The 20,973-nt window shown below is 44.6% G+C and overlaps 1 protein-coding gene across 1 annotated transcript in view; it reads left to right on the plus strand.

The window, feature by feature from the left end:
- ITIH5 (inter-alpha-trypsin inhibitor heavy chain 5) overlaps positions 1-20,605 on the plus strand; it is a 43,086-nt gene extending 22,481 nt beyond the window's left edge. Inside the window, exons 8-14 of the mRNA XM_056513226.1 lie at positions 7,559-7,730; positions 10,168-10,477; positions 13,122-13,675; positions 14,039-14,089; positions 15,155-15,271; positions 16,553-16,930; positions 17,905-20,605. Of these exons, the coding sequence (XP_056369201.1) occupies positions 7,559-7,730; positions 10,168-10,477; positions 13,122-13,675; positions 14,039-14,089; positions 15,155-15,271; positions 16,553-16,930; positions 17,905-18,203 (1,881 nt within the window). The 3' untranslated portion in view covers positions 18,204-20,605. The remainder of the gene's footprint in view (positions 1-7,558; positions 7,731-10,167; positions 10,478-13,121; positions 13,676-14,038; positions 14,090-15,154; positions 15,272-16,552; positions 16,931-17,904) is intronic.
- Positions 20,606-20,973: the final 368 nt, after the last annotated feature.

Raw genomic sequence — 20,973 nt, forward strand, 5'->3', positions numbered from 1 at the left:
TCTTCTAGCAGGTTACACCCATGGATGGGATGTTCTGAGTAGGAGTAGAAAGCTCCAAACCTGGCAGGCTTCTGAGACACCCAGTCTGTGAGAGTGGCAACATGATGGATGGGGGTAATCAGTATGAAGAGCATGATGAGCTGTGTCTCAGCTCAGTTCCTGCTCTGTAACACAACAGCTGATGGTTGCTGAAATTGAGGGGATGTGTTGTGGACAGCTTTTGGGCATGTCAGCTCTTCCCAGCACTGTGTTGCGAAGATCTGTGTGACAGAAAATGAACCAATTATTGGAACAGTTTTCATGCCCTGGGATGAACTCTATCTTCTGAGGATGGGCAGAGGGGGAGATTTCAAGCTCTGCATTGAGGGCATGGGGCATTTTTCCCTTGGTGCTGACCTTTTTGCTGCTAACTCCATGGAAATTTTTTGTCATGCTGACAGGGTGGGGGTTTGACTGTCTGATGGGCATTTTATGGGATCTGATTCCACTCAAAATGAGCTAAGCACAAGAGAAGAATGTGGTCTTCAGACACTGCTGTGTCAGTCTGGCTGTGTGCCCATGCAGCCCTGTTGTTTCCAGTGGGGTTATTTCAGTAGTGCACTGTGGGGCAGCCCTTGAGCTTTTCCCTTTGCCTTATTTACTGTACAGAACTGTTTACTGCTCCAACTGTAATCCATTCTGCACTGAGATAAGGCCTTCAAGTAACAATGCTTGGTGCTGATTAGAACTTGCCTTCCTAAATCTTCCCACTGACATTTATTCACATCCTCAGTGCTGCAGTGAGATTGCAAAGACTGAGCATCTATTCTGCCCTCTGGATCCATGGAACTCCAGTTCCTGAAAAATCAAATCAGCTTTTGATCATCAGATTAGTTATTCATTCATGTATTTATCCTCACCATGCTGCTGGGTGCTAGACAAGTGAGTTACCCCAACTGATCAGACAGTTTTACCATCCACTGAGCAAAAATTCAGTGCTTAAGTGTCCTGGATGGATGTGGAGCTAAGTGTCTTACTCAATGTTAAGTGGAAAACATTTTTCAGAGAAGGCAATAGGAACAAATATTTATTCTAAAGGATGGTTGTTTTTCAGCCTGGAAAACTACAAAGCAATTTTTTTTAAGGCCGTATAGGGAGTCAGCAATGTTCAAGTGACCAGCAAAGGATCTGGGATGTTCAGGAGGGGGAGACTGGACCATGGACTGGAGACAAACCTTTATTGTCCAAAACTCTATATTCCAACTCCCTCCCATCACAGGCCTGTGTCAGTGTTGAACAAAATGCTTGTTGTCCAGAATTGCGAAGGAGTTTTCCCTGGTTACGCCATTCTTGTCTGCCAGGAAGAAAGTACAAAGATACATTGACGGGGAGAGGGGCAGTGGCAGTTCCTCAACTGCAGGACATTCCCTGTAGAGGCAAAAAGGGACAATTGTCCTCTCTGAGAGTGGGATGCAGGAAGGTAAAACAATCAAGGATACACTTCTGGGTTAACCCTGGTTTTGGTACAGAAGTCCCTGTTGCTGGAAGGGGACGTGTGACCAGCATTATGTGGGCAGAAAGGACAGTGGGACACAGAGGAAAGCAGAACTCATGTGATGTGGCTTCCAGCCTCAGCAGGAACAGCACTGCCCAAACCTCTGCTCTCTCTGTGCCTTGGCTGCTCCCTGGAATGTGGCAGTGGTGCTCCCAGTGCATTCCCCTTGGCTCTGGACCCAAACCAAGTCTGTGGCAGCACCTTGTCTGACCATCTTAGCACCATTTCAGGTGTGACTTTGATGCCAGCCTTTCCTTAAGTCACAGTACTAATTAATCCTTCTGACACACCATGGGGACATTGATGAGCTTTGGCTGTTGCTGTTTGAAAAATCCAGCTCTGGACCTTTTTATCAGTTGTCTCTGCATGTTTGGAAAGGGAAAGAGAAGAACCAAAGCACAAAGGATATTGAAGAGGAGAAAGGAGCTATTTTGGTTTTTCTCCCTGTATTTTCTTGCAATCTTTTGCCAAATAATATATTCATTTGTACTTTTCTCCTTTTTGCTGTAGGAGATCTCATTTCTGAGCCCTTCCCTGCACTGTTGCACTCTCAGACAGGTTACTGGACAGAGCTATGGCTTCCTAATCCCCTCTGAGTTTATAGCTTGTGCCTTAGCTCCTTTCTTGTCAAAATTGGTTTCTCACAAGGGATCTAGAAGGACAAAGGGTGCTGAAATTTTGTCTTCTAGTTGTGGGATCTTTTAGCCCATGGGTGCAGATGGCCCCAGGTCAGCTCTCTACAGGCTGTTGTTGTGCATCCCTTCCTGTCAGTGGGCCCTGTTTTCCAAGGGCTGAGGTTGGGAATGCTTTTTTTTCCTCTCTGCTAGCAATGCTCTCTAGACTGGCTGATCCTGAGCCCAAGCAGTTTCCTGGTGCTGGCTGAGCTGGAAGAGGCTGTGCCACTGGAGATGAAGTCCTGCTGCCCAGCTGTTGCGAGGGTGGCTGGATGAAACACTCAGAAGTGTTCCTAAGGCCATGGAAAGTGTGAATACGTGGGCTTGGGATATGCATTTTAATGAGGTGTTTGAATTCTCCCCTTGCTGCCCAGCAGGGCCAATGTCTGGCAGTGCCACAGCTCCTAACAACCACATATTGTGTTCCTGTGAGCTGCACAGCTCTCAGGGTAGCCAGACCTCACCCTTGCCTCGCTCCCCAAACAAACAAGGGACTGTGAAAGAAATGTCACTAGGACTCAGATTCCTCCTAAAAGGTGCCCAGATGGTCTGACATCATTCCAGATGTCTCAGAGGCAAATCTTTGACCCAAAAAAAGGCTGAAGGCTCTCATCTTTCCCATAAGAGTGTGTGTCTTCCCATGCTTTGCTCCACCAGTGTTTAAGCAAGATGAGGTCTGTCAGAGCTAACTCCAGGGGCTGGGTACAAGGGTGAGAAATCACAGCCAAACTCGAGTGTAGCTGAGGGAGTTCTGCTCTTCCTGCTATTGCTGGGGCTATTACAGCTCTGAATCACGTTGGCTGTGATGCAGGGCTTGTAGCAAGCAAGAACCAGACAGGCAGAAGCTGTGTTGAATGTCCAGGTGTCAGTGTGGAGGTGACAAAGAGGTGACAGTGAAGGCCAGAGTGGTGGCTGGGAGCTGGCTTGTGTCTAGCCTTGTAGGCTTGAGCAGACACTGTTTGCACATCAATCACTTAGACAGTGTGAGCTCTTCTTGTCTCCTCTCCTCTCTCATCCTTCATAAGCACCGACATAAACTGTGGTCTCTCCCTGGCAGTCATGGTCACCTCACCTGTCCCCAGCTGTAGACCAGGGTTGTACTGCTCCAGGTGTGGGGGTAGGTAAATTTTGTAGCCCTGGAAGTGGCTGTTTCAATCTCAAGGTCCCAGCTGTGTTGCCAGCTCATTCATCACCACAATTCCTCATCTCAAATAGTGGCAATCCAGTCTCCACCTCTCAGTTCAATTTTATCTCTGCTAATTTGAGGGAAATGGAGAAATCTTCCCCCACCAAGTTATCCTCTTTGAAATCCTCATTTAAAACTTGACTCTGACTCATACAAACCATTCCCAAATGTTAAAAAAGGATTGTTATTCAGCTGTTCTGTGCTGTTACTTCCTGCCATCCTCTGCTTTAATCCTTGCTCCAAATGCACCTACCCAGACAGACATATTGGGAAAAGTATTTCACCTTGCAGCACCTGGCACAGACTCTTTTTCCTCAGTGTGAGGGGGTCCAGCTAATCTCCAAAATGAACTAGCATCATGAGCACAGCTAGGGAGGAACAAGCTAGCCCTCAGCAGGGTAGAAAGGGTTAATTTTCTGCCTCTTTGGCAGGAGTTTCAGTGGAATGACTCACTGGGGCCAGGTGGGAGTGGAACTGCAAGGACCCAATTGGCAGCAGATCAGGTGGGGAATCCCATGGCAGCCACAGCCCTTGGCCCTTGGAGGCAGGAGAAGTTTCAGCTGTGGCCTTGCAGGGACAGAAGCAGAAACCTGCTGCTGTAACCCAGCTGCAGCCAGAAGAGCTTTGCAAAGCCTTGCCTGGGGTCTGGTGGAGACGGGAGGAGAGAGCTGGGCACCAACTGCACTTGGTCATAGCCAAGCCCTTCAGGATTTCAAGCAGTGCACTTTTACCAAGATTTTCTCTTTATTAAAAGCTGGTTTTGCCTGCCAGCTTCTGAATCATATCCAGCACTCAGAGGGAAGTCACATCTCTCTCATAAACCATTGGTGGTGAGGAATGCTGGTAGGGAGCAAAGCGTGTTGTTGCCACCCCATGAGGTCTTTAGGACTTCACCTGGGAGTCCTGATGGGCTGGGAAGAGAGGTGGAAATATGAAGAGACAGGGGATTCAGAGCAGTCTGGGAGAGGTGGAGAGACAATTCACCTCCTTTTAGCTCCAGCAAGAATCAGAATGCTCAGGATGGGGCAGGATTGGTTCTTGAGGTGAGTCCCACCTTCTCTGCCTGAAGGCAATGCCTGGAGACAGGCACTTCCAGACAGTGACTCAGCCCATCCTAAAACCTGTCCAAAACAGATGGGATGGATTATTCCCCAGAGGTGGCTTCCCCTGCCTCCAGCAGGATTAGATGTGATGCCCAGTTTTCTGATGACTGATTGGGAAAGCTGAATCCCACCCTTTATTTTCACTGTGGATGGAGTAAAAGCTGCAGGAGAATGAACCATATGGCCTCCCTCACTCTGTTTGCTTTGGAGCAAAATCATGTGCACACTTGTACATATGTTTGTGTGCATGTTACATAAATTCAAAGGGTTTTAATTTAAGTTGCAGAGGCAAGCACAGGATACAGATGCCAGAATCCAGGCTGTCAGTGCATATCCATTAAAATATGGCAGAAAATATGGGAAAAATTGACTCAAATTCCGTGGAGTGACAAAAATGAGACAAACAGCTAAGAGGAAATGAAAGAAGAGGAGAGAAAGATGGTCCCAGCCCCACATTTGGCCCCTATATGAGGGTGTGGGGAAGTGCTGGGTTTCCTGGGAATGTCTGTTTCAGTTCCCTCCTGGTCCTTTCTGCAATTCTAGCTTGAATGCTGTGTACACCAAGCTACTTCTGCTCTGTGTTGTTTAACCTTCTCCTTTCCTTTTCTTTTGGCTGAACACAGGCAAGAATGTCAAAAGGAATTTGTGGTACAAGGGAAGTGAGATGCAGCCTCTCTGCAAGTAGGCCAAAGCAAGATTATTTCTCCTCTTGCCTTGGTCTCAGAAACAGCAGAGCTTATTGGGCCAAATAAATCCCTCTGAGAAAAGTGCAGTTTCACAGAATTGGAAAAAAAAAACTGAAAAGAGGGGTTTTGTAATGGGAGAGGTCAAGCAGTGTTAATTATAATCAGAGCTGTAATATATATAATGAGATTTGGGGAGTTTTTCTTCAAATCATTGCCTCTAGGAACCTCTGTTTCTCTCTGTGGGAGTGTATGTAGGGAGCTGTTGTGGTCTCATTGTTTGCTTTAACACCCTGCCCAAATTTCCTTCAGCAGAGCTTGGCATGGAGGCTTACTCACACACAGAATAGAAGGTTCTCCATCTTCACTTTCTGCTTACTTTGATCTGTTTTCTCAGGGACAAATACTCAGGCCAACTTTGTTATCATGGAATAAATCCAAGAGTCCTTTTCTCTGCTGTGTGACTGCTGCCTGTGGACATGTGGGATGGTTTGGCTGACTGAGGGCTGGGAACCCCAAGCTTTGAGAACCTCTCACTTTCTGACCTTGACATAATTACAAAAGCAGCCTGCTTTTCCTCTCTGTAAAATGGGATGTTGATGGAGAGTGTCTCTGAAGGGTGATGTCATGCATTATCTGAAGCATTTTTACAATACAAAGGGTGTTGTAAAAGAGGAGATGAGAGAGGGTAAAACCTTCTCTTCTTTTCTAAATAACTGATTATTTAGCCCAACTTTGCCAGTTTCTGTGGACTGTTAGACTGGAGGCAGCCTCCGTGTTTGGGGCAGGAATTCACCTTTGTCAAGGTTTTTTTGGTGCACATCATGATGTGAACCTGGTGGAGTTCTCCCCTTCTCTTTGAAAGAATCTCTTCCACCAGCATTTGCTTTAATATTCTTGTCTGTGAAATGCTGGTGGGACGTGGAGGAATGTTCCAGCTAAGCAAATGGAGGGATTAATCCTGAGATCCCTGCAGAGGAAAATTATTTGTACAGAGGACAGAAACAGGCAGGGAGAGTCTCCAGACCTGGCTCCAGAATGTTTGAAGCTATGGGAAATATTCCCCTTAATTTCAGGTGGACTGGGAGCCAAGGCACCAGCTGTGAGGATTAGATTTGTTTGCAGTTGCATCATTGCATCATCATCTGCCATGCAGAATCCAGGGGGATATTGATGACACAGCTTCATCAGTCCTTTGAGCCCTTTTCCAAACTCTTTACATAGCAACATCAGCCCTAGGCTTATGTGGTTTCCAGCACTGCTGATTGCTTCTACATTCTTTCTGGACAAGCCCTTCACGTATTTTCCTGACAGGCATGAGAGGAATCTTTAAATGCTGGTAAGCCCACCATATTATTTCCTGCATAGCTTTCCTTGGAATTTGGGAGGCTTAATGGTGGCCAAGAAGGGGCTGAGCTGAGAATCTGCTGATTCCTCTGCTTAGATATTGCTTCATATTCCTCCCATGTGTTTTGCATCCAATTACAGGGTATGTTTGCATGGACAGAGGCTGCTTTGGGCAACTTCTGACTCTTACTCAGCTGTCTCCATGTGAATGCAGCTGCATGGCTGCTAAATCCAAGCTGGTCACACTGGGGGAAGCTGGACACTTCTGCAGTCTTCCTCTTCCTCAGTGGTCTGGCTTTCCCAGAACCCAGGATCCTTAACCTCCTTTGTTAAGAACTCATCTTGTGACCAGCCTTCCTCACTCTGGATGCCTGTGTTTACATAGGGTGATGAACAGTTGGCATATTGATGACAAATAATATGCCTGGGACAAAACTGACTGGCAGTAGAATCTGCAATGACTAGTCAGGACTTCTTTTTATATCTAGTTAATTGACTATATTAACCTAAACATTTATTAATTGCTAAAACTATTCATTAGAGTGTATATGTAGCAAATAGTATCCTAATTATGAACAGACAATGTGCATCCTTTGACATGTTTACAGGATTTTTAAACTTACAAGTAGCCTATTTTCAATATATGCCACTTGAAGCTTACTGCCAGTCTAGGGGGCATTAGACAAACTCTAAGAACTTGTTATTAGTCATTATTATTCACTATTCCTTCATTCAGAACATGGTTCTCCCAGTCACTGGGAGCTTTTATCCTGATTCTTAAGCTTAGTTAGGTCTAGATGTGCCTCACTAGACTTTTGGGCAAGAATTGTTTTTCATATCATATTTGTCCAGCCCCTGGCACCACAGAGATCAGGCCTTGAGATAGGGAAGGACATCCCAATTTTCTTCATCAGCCAAATGGGTAGTGTAGAAATAGCTAAAAGATGAGTAAATGAAATCTTTTAATCTTAAAACGAAATTCCCACTAAAACACTGACAGCTGTGTCTGTTGCTCTCTTTTCTCTTTCTAGACCAAAGAAGCTCTCTTCACAATTCTCCAGGACCTAAGGCCTGAAGACCACTTCAATATCATTGGCTTTTCCAACCGAATAAAGGTCTGGCAGCAAGACAGACTGGTGCCAGTTACTCCAAATAACATCAGGGATGCCAAAAAGTACATCCATAACATGTCACCTACTGGAGGTAGGACCAGAGACACAGATGGGATTAATTGTGTTATCCAATTAACTACAACAGGACAGGGAGTGGTGAATGTGATCCTGGAGCATACAGCATAAAAAGACATTGGGATTTAGGTAATGAGACAAGGGGGTCCCTTCAGCTCCACTCAGGGTTATTGTTCTTTATTAACATACATGATAAGAAGGTTTCCTCAGACCCTGCCCATTGCAGGGGGTTTGGACAAGATGGCCTTTAAATGTTCCTTCCAACCAAAATTAGTCTGTGATTCTGTACACTTATTAAACACAATTTGATTCCATTCTCTCATTTATCTGGTGACACCCTCAGAATGGGAAAGCTTCCAAGGTTATTTCTTGAGGACACAGATGAAAACATACCCTGGCAAAGGACACACAGTGCCAGTGTGTAGTTTCTGAAAGGCTCTGTGAAAGCAGCCTCATGATTTTGTCTGGGCTGAAACCCCACAGATGAAGCACACACTGTGGGATTGCCTTCTGCAGGAGTTAGTTTCTCACCTAGCACTATCTTGTCTCTACCAAGGAACAGCCAAAATTATATTTAAGGATTTCTCAGCCCTTTTTGCCTGGAGGAAAGCAGACAGAGAAAACCCCAGAAGAGTGGCAGAGTGCAGGCATGAGTTTTAATTTGATTCACAGGTTTTCTGTGAGGCCATGGACAGTGGTATAAAAAATCTCCAACTACAGTGAGGTTTGTAATCAAACATATTCCAGCAGCTGTGCCCAGAGAGCTGCAAAACTACCTGTTCAAATTCTTCCCCATGGAAGTAGTCACAGCTGGTTGAAGGTCAGGGAGGGCCTTCCCATGGCTGCCCCTGGGCAGAGACCACTCCTGACAGAGGAAACCCTCTGATGGAAAAGCACAGCAAACAGGATGGTTGACTGTGCTGTTTGTGTTGTGGGAGGAATTGCTTAGGAAATGGTGAAGGGACCTGCCCAGTTAAACAATTACCAACAGTGGGACTAGAATCAGAGAACAAAGCCTTTTACTCCTGAAGTGCCAAGAGAGCTGTGCAGAACCAGCTGGGTTTGCCCATGAACCTGCCAGAGAACAAAAGTAAAAGGAAATTATTGACTGTGGCTCAACAGGAAGGTGCAGTGATTCTCCACCACAGGTACTTCAGTTCTGGCTAACTCTGTTTTTTCCCTATAAAGGTGCTATTCCTTGAGTATCTTCCAGTGAACATGAACACACAATGAACATGGTGTAGTTACACCCCTGTGTGGTACTTACACACCAAAGAAATGGGAGAAAAATCCTGCTGCTAAATACCTGAGCACAAGGCAGTTTTCAGTGCTTGGTAGTTCTAGGATACAACTGAGTATAAAATTACACACTCTGCTACATGACATGGTTTTCTTCTGGTTTTGGGGAAAAGTTCTTTCTGAGATTTTGGATCTACCTAGAGACTGGGAGTTTGCAGAAGTCAGAGGCAGGATTTTAAGGACTTTTCAGAAGTCTTTGCTGTTTTCCTTCTCCTTGTCTTGCTGCAGTCACTGGAGCTGTGCACCCTGAGTTTCTAGGCAGGTGCTGTATGGGCTGACTTTCTATCTCATCCTTTTGATAACCTTCCTAGATCTCTCTTTCCAGACCCCCAGGAATCAGCTGTGTATGGCTCTTAATCCGTTTCACCTGCTTTGTTTTCTAAGAGCTGTTTTGAGCCCTGATGTGCTGATTTTGCAAAGGTCCCACAGCCAATCCCTCTGTGCTTTGACTAGAAATACATGGAGAAAGGGAACACTTGTACTCATTTTCCTGTTTTTTTTTTTTTTGTTGTTTTTTTTTTTTTTTTTTTTTTTTTTAAACACACAGCAGGCTTGAATCCTTTTCATGCCTATTCTAATGTACATCTGTTCCTTCATTTAGTTTTTCTCCCTCCCACCCCACTTCAGGCAGTTCTGTTCTTCACTAGCCAGTTGTTTTGTGCAAACACACTCCTCAGCTAACCAAGCTCTTCCCTTTAAACTTTGTATCTCCTGGGGTGTGAAGAACAAGCCCATCCACTTGTTTTCCCATTTTAAGGCTTTTTTCTGGACTCCAAGTGTTGTGCACTAGGACCTTTCCTAGTTCAGATATCACCTGGATAGTCCCATTATTAGGTTTAAAAATTTTTGTTTGTACCAGGCAGACATAGTGTGACTGTTTACCAGGCTGATTGCTGTATATGGAGACATTCAACAGCAATTTCACATGACAAACTGAAATCCATAATTCAGTTCATAAACCACAAACAGCTGTGCCAAACTGGTGCTGAGTAACAGAGCTGAACTGAATTAAAGGGCTAGAGCAACTTCACTTGGAGAAAAGGGACATCCTGATGTCCAGAGAAGCTGTCACCTCACTGAAGGGAGCTCAGGGAAATTATTCACACCACTCTTAGGAGGAGAACCGATCTCTAATCATTCTGGTACCTTCCCAGGGACTAATATCAATGAGGCTCTGCAGACAGGGGCCAAGCTGCTGAATGATTACATTGCTCAGAATGACATTGACGCCAGGAGTGTGTCCCTGATCATCTTCCTGACGGATGGGAGGCCGACTGTTGGGGAGACACAGTCATCCAAAATCCTCAGCAACACCAAGGAGGCCATCCAGGATAAATTCTGCCTCTTCACCATTGGCATTGGCAATGATGTGGACCACAAGCTGCTGGAGAGGATGGCACTGGAGAACTGCGGCATGACGAGGCTTTTCCAGGAGGATGAGGATGCAGCCAGCCACCTCAAGGGGTTTGTTCTGCTTTTTCTGTTCTTTGGGTTCTCTGGGAAAGCGTTTTGGGATGGAAAATCCTTCAATGAGATGTGGCAAGAAATTGGAGTTTCCCTGAGGCTCAGCTCTGGGTATGATCAGATACTCTGAATGGCTACCCAGAAATTTCCTCTTTTCTTAGCAGACCCCCTGAGATGTACTGGAGCTTCCCAGCCCCTCAGAACAAGGTATTTGTTTCCCTAGTTCACATCGTTGTTTTTGACATATAAACCCAGAGAGCTGGGAGCACAGGTCCCAGCTCCTCACAGGTAGATGGTGGGAGGAGAGGATGCATTTCCTTCATCAAATCAACAACATAAATCAGCATGGAGGGGATCAGAAATGAAGATTCCAACTTGGAGCAAAAAAAAAAAAAATCTTTATTTTTTGGAAATGATACCCTTTTTCCCAAGGTCCAAAATACTTGACTCTGAAAAACACACTAAGATTATTTCTGGGATAATCATATAGTCACTTAATTTCATCATTCTTTGTGACCCAAACTCCGAATAAGTTTCCTGAAATCCTCATCTTTCAGTAGGACCAGAGATTATGTTCCTCTTCTCTGATAAGGGAGCTGTAGTCCAAGGGCAGGCTCTGGTAAGGAACAGCAGAAAGATATTTGACCACATCTCTGACCAAAATGTTTGGCAATGTGTCAGTGTTTCCAAACACAAATGTTTGGCTTTCACTCCCAAAATGTTAGTATTTTAACCACAGAAACCAAAAAGAAACAGTTATTGAGTACTGACCTCTCTTGGCTCATGCCTAACTCCTCTGGAGCAATACATCCAAGCACTTTGCACCAGGGCTTTGCCTTCTGTGGCAGTTATACATGAACAAGAATTCCTTCTGAACTAAATTCTGTAGATCCATCTGTCACTCCACCCAGGTCATTTCCTCCTCAGGACATGTATTTTGGATAGCAAGTGGCACTCCCTGGCAAACAGAGGATGTTCTGAGGGACTGGGCTGCAGGAGCCCAGTGCTGCAAGTACTTGTTCAAACTCCTCTTTCTGATGAACAGCTCACTGTTTATCAAGCTCAGTCATGGCAAACCCATTTGGCATCTGGTGCCAAATTTATACAGAAAAGCACAATCACTGCTGGAGGCCAATTCAAACCTCAGTTGGAGGGAAAACCTAAATGGGTGCCAATGTAATTTTTTTTTAATGCTCAGCGGGTTGTATTTTTATACAGATACTTCCTTGAATTGTACTCTAAGGCAGGTTGTGTATCTCCACCATTTGTTACAACTCAGAAGTTAATTTACAGAGAGTTCTGAAGTTTAATTTAGTTGTGCTTTTAAATCTGGTGAGGTCTCTGCATGAAAGACAATGAGTGCTCAGACAGACTTTAAAAGAAAGTCAACCAATTCAGGCTTTTGCTTCCCTTGGAGAGAGAATAAAGCAGAAAGTGTGACTTTAGCTTCCAGACAGTCTGTTTAACCAGATGTGTCAAATAAATGCAGCTTGAGCTAAAGAAGGGCTGAGGCCAATTTCTTTGTTTATTTACCAAATTAAACTCGAATGACTTGCCAAGAGATGAGCAGTTTGGCATTTGAATGGGAAATATGGCATTCTTGGAGCAGCTTGGGAGGAACCTTCAAAAGCACATTGCTGTAGGGAAAACACAGCATTGTAAACTTGGGCTTTGAGCCTTGTGAAAGTTTCCTGGGATGTCCAGGGTAAGATGTTCTCACAAGTGTGGTTGATCATATTAACAAGGCATTAAAGGGTTAACCTCCCTGGTTCCATAAGCCATGCCTTTCTCCAACAGAAGATCAGCCACGAGGAAGTGAGTTCTCTTGTGCCTGCAAACAGCAGCTAGAATCCCTCCATTCCTTGGAAACATTCTCATTTATGGGGGGCATGGTGAGATTCCTTCTTGATTTTCTTTCTCTGTTGGCCCTCAGAAAACTGTATTCCTGCCTATATTCCACTGACCAACCCAAACTAGGGGTTTTTCAGAGATTCAGAAGCTTTGGTTTGGAATCTCTTCAGCTTTGGTGGACCTAAAATTTTGGTCTTACAGTTTCTCCTCTGGGATACCATGTGTAACACCACTAGAAACCTGTGGGTAACAGCATTTCATCCTAGTACATTTTTTAATAACTGGGGTGCTTTCTGTGAATCTTGAAAGCCAATAATTTACTTGTAAGTGGTCACAAATATCTCCTTGCAGAAGTCTGGAACCACAGTGGAAGGGAGGTGGCTGCCAGGCCATGCTGGGATGATTCTGAACATACTTAAGAGACTCTGTTTAGATGTCTAAGGAACAGTGAAGACTGAAATGAGGCAGAGAATAATTTTGGTTGACAGGGACCTCCAGAGATCCTGTAATTGAACCTCCTGCTCTGAGAAGAGCTAACTTCAAGTTTACGTGAGGTTTCTCAGGGTTTTGTCCACACAGGTTTTGAAAAGTCCTAAGGGTAGAGACTTCCCCACCCTATTTTTCTGGACCCAGTTAGAGTGGATGTGGTAGTTAAATTTGGTTCCTGATGGCTCAAACTGTCCCTGAATGACTTCTGAGCCATTTAAGATCATCTGACTATGTCCTTGTTGGTGTGCAAGTGCAAAAGTGTGTTCACACAGTACTAAAGGTGAAAAATATGTCTTGCTTTAAGGTTCTATGATGAAATAGGGACACCCCTTCTGTCTGACATCCGTGTTGATTACCCTGAAGATGATGTGGAGCAGGTCACCCAGAACTTCTTCCCCAACTACTTCAATGGCTCTGAAATCATCATAGCAGGAAAACTCATCAACCGCACCTCGGATAAACTCCACGTGGAGGTGACTGCCAGCAACTCCAAGAAGTACATCCTCCTCAAAACTGATGTGGCTATTGACCTGCTGAGCAAAAATGACATCAGAGGTGTCCCTGGCCTGGAGGATGGCAGAGGTGACAATAATTACATCGAGAGGGCGTGGAGTTACCTCACCATCAAGGAATTGCTCAACTCTCAGCTCAAGAGTGATGACAGTCAGGAAAAGGACAGTTTGATGGAAAAAGCCAAGTCAATGGCTCTGGCTTACAATTTTGTTACCCCCTTCACTGTTCTGAAGATGAAAGAGGCTGGACTCCACTCAGAGCCACCTCAGGAGGAGTTTATCAGCCCTTCTACTGATGGCATTGGGGAGAAGGTGCAGAGCCTGCAGGGGCACAGGGCCCCACCAGGTATGAGAGAAAAATAACCTTGTTCTGGTAAAAATCTTCTTGCATGGGCAATGTCTCATGGCCAGCCTTGGCACAGGAGTGATCTAGACAGTAAACTGAGGGGTAAAGCTGAGATTTTTATTGCAATTTTGCTAATTGTGGGCTGGGTAACCTTTAGCAAACCTTTTAGGCTCCTCACTCACTCCCTTGAAGCGCTTACTGCTCTGTAGAAGCTACTGGAGAAAAATTGGTATTCTACATGAAACTTAAAGTGGCTGCAGGAATATATCCCATTATCTCTCTGAATAATATTTGGGGAACATTATTATGTCTCTTTCTACTGCTCAGTAAGTACTTGTAACAGCCTTCCTTCCCCACTTCTAGGTATACGCAGAGGGCAAGATAAACAGAGAATTAAAATCTCCAAAACTTCAGGTCAGTGCCTGTTTTCATGCCTTTAACAATGCAAAATAATTGTGGCTGATTTATGGAAATCTCAGATGCATATTACTGTGGTATAACCATCCCAAGCGAGCAGCCAAAATTCTGTTTGTCAGACCTACAGAGTAGGGAGGAAGATGAAAACAAAACTAAAATACAGAGAGGATCAGTAATGAGAAGGAGTGTGAGCAAGGCAGATGATCTGCAACACTTCATCCTCATGTTTGGGACTTCTGCAGGTTAGGGGAGAACAGAAACACATCCTCTCTGTACTCAAAATATTTTAAAAAACCTTCTATAAATAATAATGCTGAAATATAAAAAAAAGTTGTTGAAGATGGAAAATAGAGAAAATTCTATAGTATTTTACAATTTTCCTGTTGGTCCTGCACCTTTACTTAACTTTTCATACATTAAACACTGAAGAATAAGTCCAGATCAAGAATTATGACTTGAATTTCTCTTGATAGAGTCAATTTTACCTTAGAAAATTGAAGCATTTTAACAATTTTAACTTAGAAACTTATTAATGGAAGCTGGCTGATGGTCAGTGATAGGTCAAGTATTGTTGAAAAATTAAGATTGTGGGATCAAACAGCTGCTGTTGACTGCTCCAGTCTGATACTGAGGGCCAGGAGGGGTCAGTGTGAGGTGGATCCCTTAGTCAGAAAGTACATTTCTGTGTGCTGTAGGGATGTAGCTTGCCAAGAAAGAATGGAGAAGAGCAGTTCAAAACACCTACATGATAATTCCCACAAATCACCGGAATTACATTCCAGGAAGAAAATACCCTGATTTTCATCTACACGGTTTTGGGTTTTGAGCTGTCATTGAAAACCCAACCTTTTCTGTGAGAAAAACAAAACAATCTTTGTGAAAAACAAAGCAAAACTTGGCATTTCCTGGCAAACTCCATCTGACCCTCTAAAAACAACAAACCAGGAGGACTTAGAAAAAACCAGGGACAAACACACTTTAGACAGCAGTTTTGTAGCAATCTTTGACACGGCGGTTTTGAGACAGCCTCTCACATTTATCTCCTTTTCCATGTCTTCTCAGCGGATGGGGACCCTCACTTTGTCATTGATTTTCCCTCCAGCAAGTTCTCTGTCTGCTTCAATATTGATGGAGAGCCAGGGGACATTCTCCGGCTGGTCTCTGATCACAAGGAATCTGGTGAGCAGCAAGTTATGTTTCTTGTGGAGGAAAATCAAAGTGTAAGGCCAGTGCTGGAAGAGACCAAGCACCAAGGTGCCTCATAGGCAAAAAAGTGACAGGAAATTAGAAAAAGTTTCTTCTATGGTTTAACATCAGCCAGTTACAAAGTCACAGCTTGCGAATAAAAGGTTGGGACTCATCAAAATTGCTCTGCTGTGGGAATTCCTCTCTTTACTTACAAAGTACCCAAGCAGGTTCACCAAGCACCATGGCTCTTTTAGTAAAGAAACCACCAAACTGGCTAGAAAGTCATGACAGTCTTGAGAAAACCCACATGATTCAGGATCTGCTTTACCCAAACCAATCTGAGCCTCTGGGGCCCAAAGTGTGGTCTGATCCGATCTGGAATTCTAAGCAGGGCAGCTAATAAGCAGATTATGTCCTGCTTAGGGCAACAGAGGGAGAAAGGGGTGTCAAAACCAGAGACAATTCATAGGCTTGTTTTAAAAAAACCCACAGTAAAGTTGTAAGGATTCTGTTCTGTGTGGCAGTGGTCTAGTCACCATATTTCTGTGTTCGTGTCTGCCTTAGTAAGATATAGTTCCAGCAAAGTTTCCCTTCAAGTTCTTTCACAGTTTGTGCTGCTGCTTGAATGGTTTTGTGGCTCAAATGCAGAGTGAGCTTGAGGAAAACAGACTGTCGCACTAGAACCTAGAGTCTTTGAAGGCAGAAATGAGAGATCCCATCAGGAATAATGGGATAATTTCATATCAGTGTTAATGGCTTGGGTTTAGCTTGGGTTAGTAACAAGCCTCCTCCTTAATTGTCACTCTTCAGTGGGTGTTCAGAGGTTTGTGGGAAGTGAGTCATTGTCTTATGGACAACAGATCACAAAAATTATTAAAATGACTGGGAATGTTACTGTGGACATTTAGGCTTTAATTGACTCTGGGATCAGCACCTTAGAATACTCAAAGTGGTTCTTTTTTGTGGCATCTGTACACTGTGTTAGGATTAATGTGGCTGCAGCTGTCTGCAGAAAAGACCAGTATTTCTGACCTTGGGTAAATTTATGTGCTCTGTATGTGGTCATAAATTTATAACAGGCTGATTATATTCATTTGAATGCTGGTAAGTGAAATAATTGAGCACGAGGTGTTGCATGTCCTCAGTCACAAGGTCGTTGCGTCATTGAGACAACAGACCTGTTCCTGCTGGGCCCCTTCTAACTCAGACTGTTCTGTGATTGATTCTGTGGTCCTGGTTCCAGCTTTCACTCACTGATTGCTTTCCTGCAAGGTGTAACTGTGAATGGGCAATTAATTGGAGCTCCTGCACCACCCAATGGCCACAAGAAGCATCGGACTTACTTCAGCACCATCACCATCCTCAGCAATAAGCCAGAGAGGTCTTACCTGGAGATCACCCCCAAGAGGGTCATCCTGGATGATGGGGAAAGGCTGGTCCTGTCCTGTGGCCGGAGTGCTGTCGTGAGAAGCAGGAGCCTGGAGGTGTCCATCTCTGCCTTCTCCAACATCACCGTGACGATCCGGGACTCCATCAGCTTTGTCATCCTCATCCACCACTACAAGAGGCCAGCCCCACACCAGAGGAATCACCTGGGGTTCTACATCTCCAACAGTAAAGGCCTCTCCTCTGACTCCCATGGGCTACTGGGTAGGTGACAGGTTCTCAGGTTCAGAGCTGTCAGTCAGACAAAAATGATATTTCTGAGCAGAGACAGAAAGGAAGGAACAAGGCAGGTGGGGATTAAGTTCCCAGGTGAGACTTTTACATCCTCTCTCAAACAGCTTCTCTCTTTCTAGTACCTCCAACTCTTCTCCTGTCTTTTCCTCATCTTTCCCTGTCCCAGCTGTGTCTGCTTTTCACATTTCCACTCTTTTAATGATTGTTCAATACAGTTACTATTAGAATACACATGCTTGATGCTCCCAGTACAGAGACATAAACCAGATCTTGCACAAGAACTTCTTGTGGCTCCTTTATTTCAAATGTGAAATGAAAAGAGCCACCCCAACCTTTTGAAGGAACTAGGCTTTCGGTTGGCTCAGCTAATGGTTGTGTTCTTTCAGCCAGTGAGAAGTATTGATGTTTTTGGTCATGTACAGGTGCAGAACTCTAAATCTTCTGCCATAGTTTCTGTGCCACTCAGGCATCCCCAGGTGGAGCAGGAGATGATCCCTTAGGAGTGGGGTTTTGGACTCAGGCCTCTCTCATGGACAAACCTCCAAATCCACACTTAGGTTTGGCTTAGAAGAACTTCCTCCCAAGAAGGCAAGGGAAGATAACTTGAATTTTCAGGCCTAGGACTTTTTGCTTGCTAATGGACATTGTGTGGGTTATTAAGCTCTAGTAACCATGTCCCACAGAAGGGAACTTACTGCTGGCAGCTAAAAAAATCTTTTTAGTTACCCATGGAAAAAAAAATAGGGTTTTATTCTAACATTTATGTTTATGGGATCACAGGAACAAGATTCATCCTGCTCTTGTAGAGAAGCCAGATCCATAAGCTCAAATCCTCAAATGCATCCTTTAAAAAAAATCCCCAAAAACAAACCACCAAACCACAACAATTTATAAACAAGCACAAACCAGCCAGTCACAGACTCTTATTTTATCTTGCCTTGCAGGTCAGTTCTTGAACCATGAAGTTAAACTTCTTCAGGAATCCCTGAACACAAGTGGTGGGGAGGTTGGGCAGAACCAAACAGAGGCATTGAAGGCAAACCCCAGCAGCACCCTGAAGGTGAAGGGGCGGCTCGTTCCCGTGGTGTGGAAGCAGAGGAGGATCTACAACGGGCAGCAGGAAGTCAGCTGCTGGTTTGCCAAAAACAATGCAGACAAACTGATCGATGGGAGCTACAGGGACTATCTGGCTTCTCATCCTTTCGACACAGGGACCAGCTTTGGGACAATTAACAGCCTTTAATCAGTCACAGCATGCACTGTGGCAGCACGTGTGACAGCAGGTCCCTTCTGAAGCCTTTACTTGGCAACTTACGAATATTTCCTTACTTCTTGGTGCCAAAGAAACCAAGGATTTTGTCCTTGGAAATCAGCTGTCTCTCTTTCATGCTACATGAACGTTCATCAAATTCCTGAAGAAAAAGAAGGCTGGGGGAAAGGATGTGGTTCAAGGCATGATTGATGCTCTCCCAGGGGGAAGGGAGGGAGAAATAAGCCAGTGAACAGTGCAGAGGCTGATGGCCTTAAAATAAACCCATGCAGGGATCTGTGCAGTACCCCCTGGGGCTGGTGAGTCACTCCACAAAAGGCAGATAATCAGCACAGTGCCTGTTGAGGTGATAGGCTTTGCAAAGAAGGGACTTGGAGCATGTGCTCCAACCTTGTTCCATGGGGAAAGGAGAGAAAGACAGAAGGAGAGAGGAGAGGTGGGTGGATATTCATCTACAGTGATCCATCAGTATCAAACAAAATCAAAAACCTTAAATCAACAGGCCACAGGAGGGTATTGCTTTCCTGGTTAGTGGGATGAGGTCTGGATTTGCCACTAAACATCATATTCCCTGAATCACTACAAACCCTTAAAACAGTGGTGAAAACCTTCATGGGGTTTATTGCTGTCCTGGTGCACAGGCTGTGTGCTTAAAAAGCACCTCTGGTCCTCAGCAGCAACAGGGGTGGTGCAGACTCCCATTCCATGGAGCAGTTAATTCAACATAATTCAATTTAAATAACATTGCAGGCTCAGTGATTTCTCAAGTCTTGACTCCCTCAGAAAGAAAGTTGTACGGTGAGCTTCCAACAGCCCTGCCATGTCCTTGAGCATCACACCCCTTCTGCTCAGCAAAGATTAAAATTTCCTAAGGGATGACAAACCAGAACCCACAACAGCTTGTGAGCCTAAAAGCAGCCTCTTGAATTTCAACTAGATGTTTCTAGCTGCTTTTGTAATCAGGGAGGAAGTCTTTATTTATTCCAAATTGTCAAAAAAGTTTCATCCCGATTTCCCCTGGCTTCTTCTCCTTCCTCACACTGCAGGAATGAATTCGTGCACAGCAGGAATTTGGCAGCAGGAGGTTACAGAAGGGTCTGCCAGCCACCCCCACTGCAGGTGGTGCTCCAAACCCAAAACTGCAAGGCTGTGGTGCATTTTAAAGTGAGGCATCACTGAGCAATGCTATAGAGCAGCCACAGGGGAGTTTTAGTAGAGCACTTGTCCAAAGGGGACTTGACAACCACAAAGACATTTACATGGCAAGGCCAAACTGAGCTCATGAATATTCTGCCTTTCCAGAATTGAAAAGGAGGGAGGCTGGGTGTGGAAGCATCTCCAGGAAATAAATTATATCCATGTGTTAGGAGAAAACAGTTGCCAGAGACCTACAGAAATAGGTTTAATCTTGACTGATTTTTTTCATATTTAACAATTAAATCATAATGTTGCTGTAGGAGCTCCAGCTGCTGGGGGTGGGGTGGTGATTTTCCAGTTGCTTGATCAGCTCGTTAGTGCTGCAAGCACCGTGGCAGCAGAGCAGGTGCCAAGCAGGGTTTCTTTACTCACACCATGTGCTGCCTGGAAGAGGGAAACAGCCAAAAGCAACCAGCAAGATTTAACTGCACTCTGGAAGATCCTTAGAGAGCTCAGTTAGCACAAAACTCATGCCAAGGCTCGTACTTCGGAACAGAACATAAAGGAGAAACTACTGCTTTGGGCCCTGCTGTCTTGAGGAATAGCTCTCCTGCAAGGGAGAGCTGAAGGCAAGACCTTCAGCACAGTCCTGAGTGTGGAATAGTAACAGAGGTTTAATGCTCTGCAGTTTGCTTGTGGGCCAGAAAGAGATGAGGAAGAACAGCTGTGAAGTTGACTTCTCTGCCCAAGCAGACGGAAGGAAGGTCACCATAGCCCACATCCAAACCACCTCCCCTTTCACGAGCACAGAGCAAACAGGAAAGTGGCAGTGGATTTCTAGACACCCCAGGGTTTGGCAGATGTTTACTGTCCTTACTGAAACCTTCCCTCTCCTCCCACACTGTGCTGCCCACGTGTGTTGCTAAGGGGAGTGATTGGCTTAGGCTCTCATCTTCTCTGTACATAGATATGTATATAATATATATAAAAACACACCTATTGCTAATAATTTGGGTGCATCATTGCTCCTCTTTCTCCTCCTCCAGCCAAGGAAACACATTTCTTTCAGGGCCTGAAGATAACAATGATCAAGTCCAACTTCTTAGCGATATGAAGCACCTGGAGCAATATACTCAAGGTCTCCTTAAGGCTCCAATTATCCATTTCACAATAAATATTTTACAGTGAACACTGCAGTGAAGCTTTCATTTGGCAAAGATAAAACAAGCTTTGAAGCCTAGGTTGTGTGTGTTTTATGCTGTTGGACAGGCTCACATTACCAGATGACTGAAAGAACCACTCACAAGTTAACAATAAGCTGGGAACCAAAGTAATTCCAGTGGAAAATTAAAGGTCACTGATGTTCTTTAGTCTTTATACACTTGGTAGAAGGCAAGAACAGACTCTAGGGTTCTACTCCCACATTGAAATGAGAGTTTAACCACAGACTTTAAATACAGTAGAATAGGACACGGGAAAAGAGTTTGTGCTCCTGCTGCCCCAAGAGCAAAGACAGGTCATGGACTGTAAATTTCAATTTTTCTCAGCTCTGAAGTGGGTATCACAACACTTCCCTCTCTCACAAGGGGGAGTATGTTCAGGCTTG

Source organism: Oenanthe melanoleuca, chromosome 1A, assembly GCF_029582105.1.
Source record: "Oenanthe melanoleuca isolate GR-GAL-2019-014 chromosome 1A, OMel1.0, whole genome shotgun sequence".
Classification (NCBI taxonomy): domain Eukaryota; kingdom Metazoa; phylum Chordata; class Aves; order Passeriformes; family Muscicapidae; genus Oenanthe; species Oenanthe melanoleuca.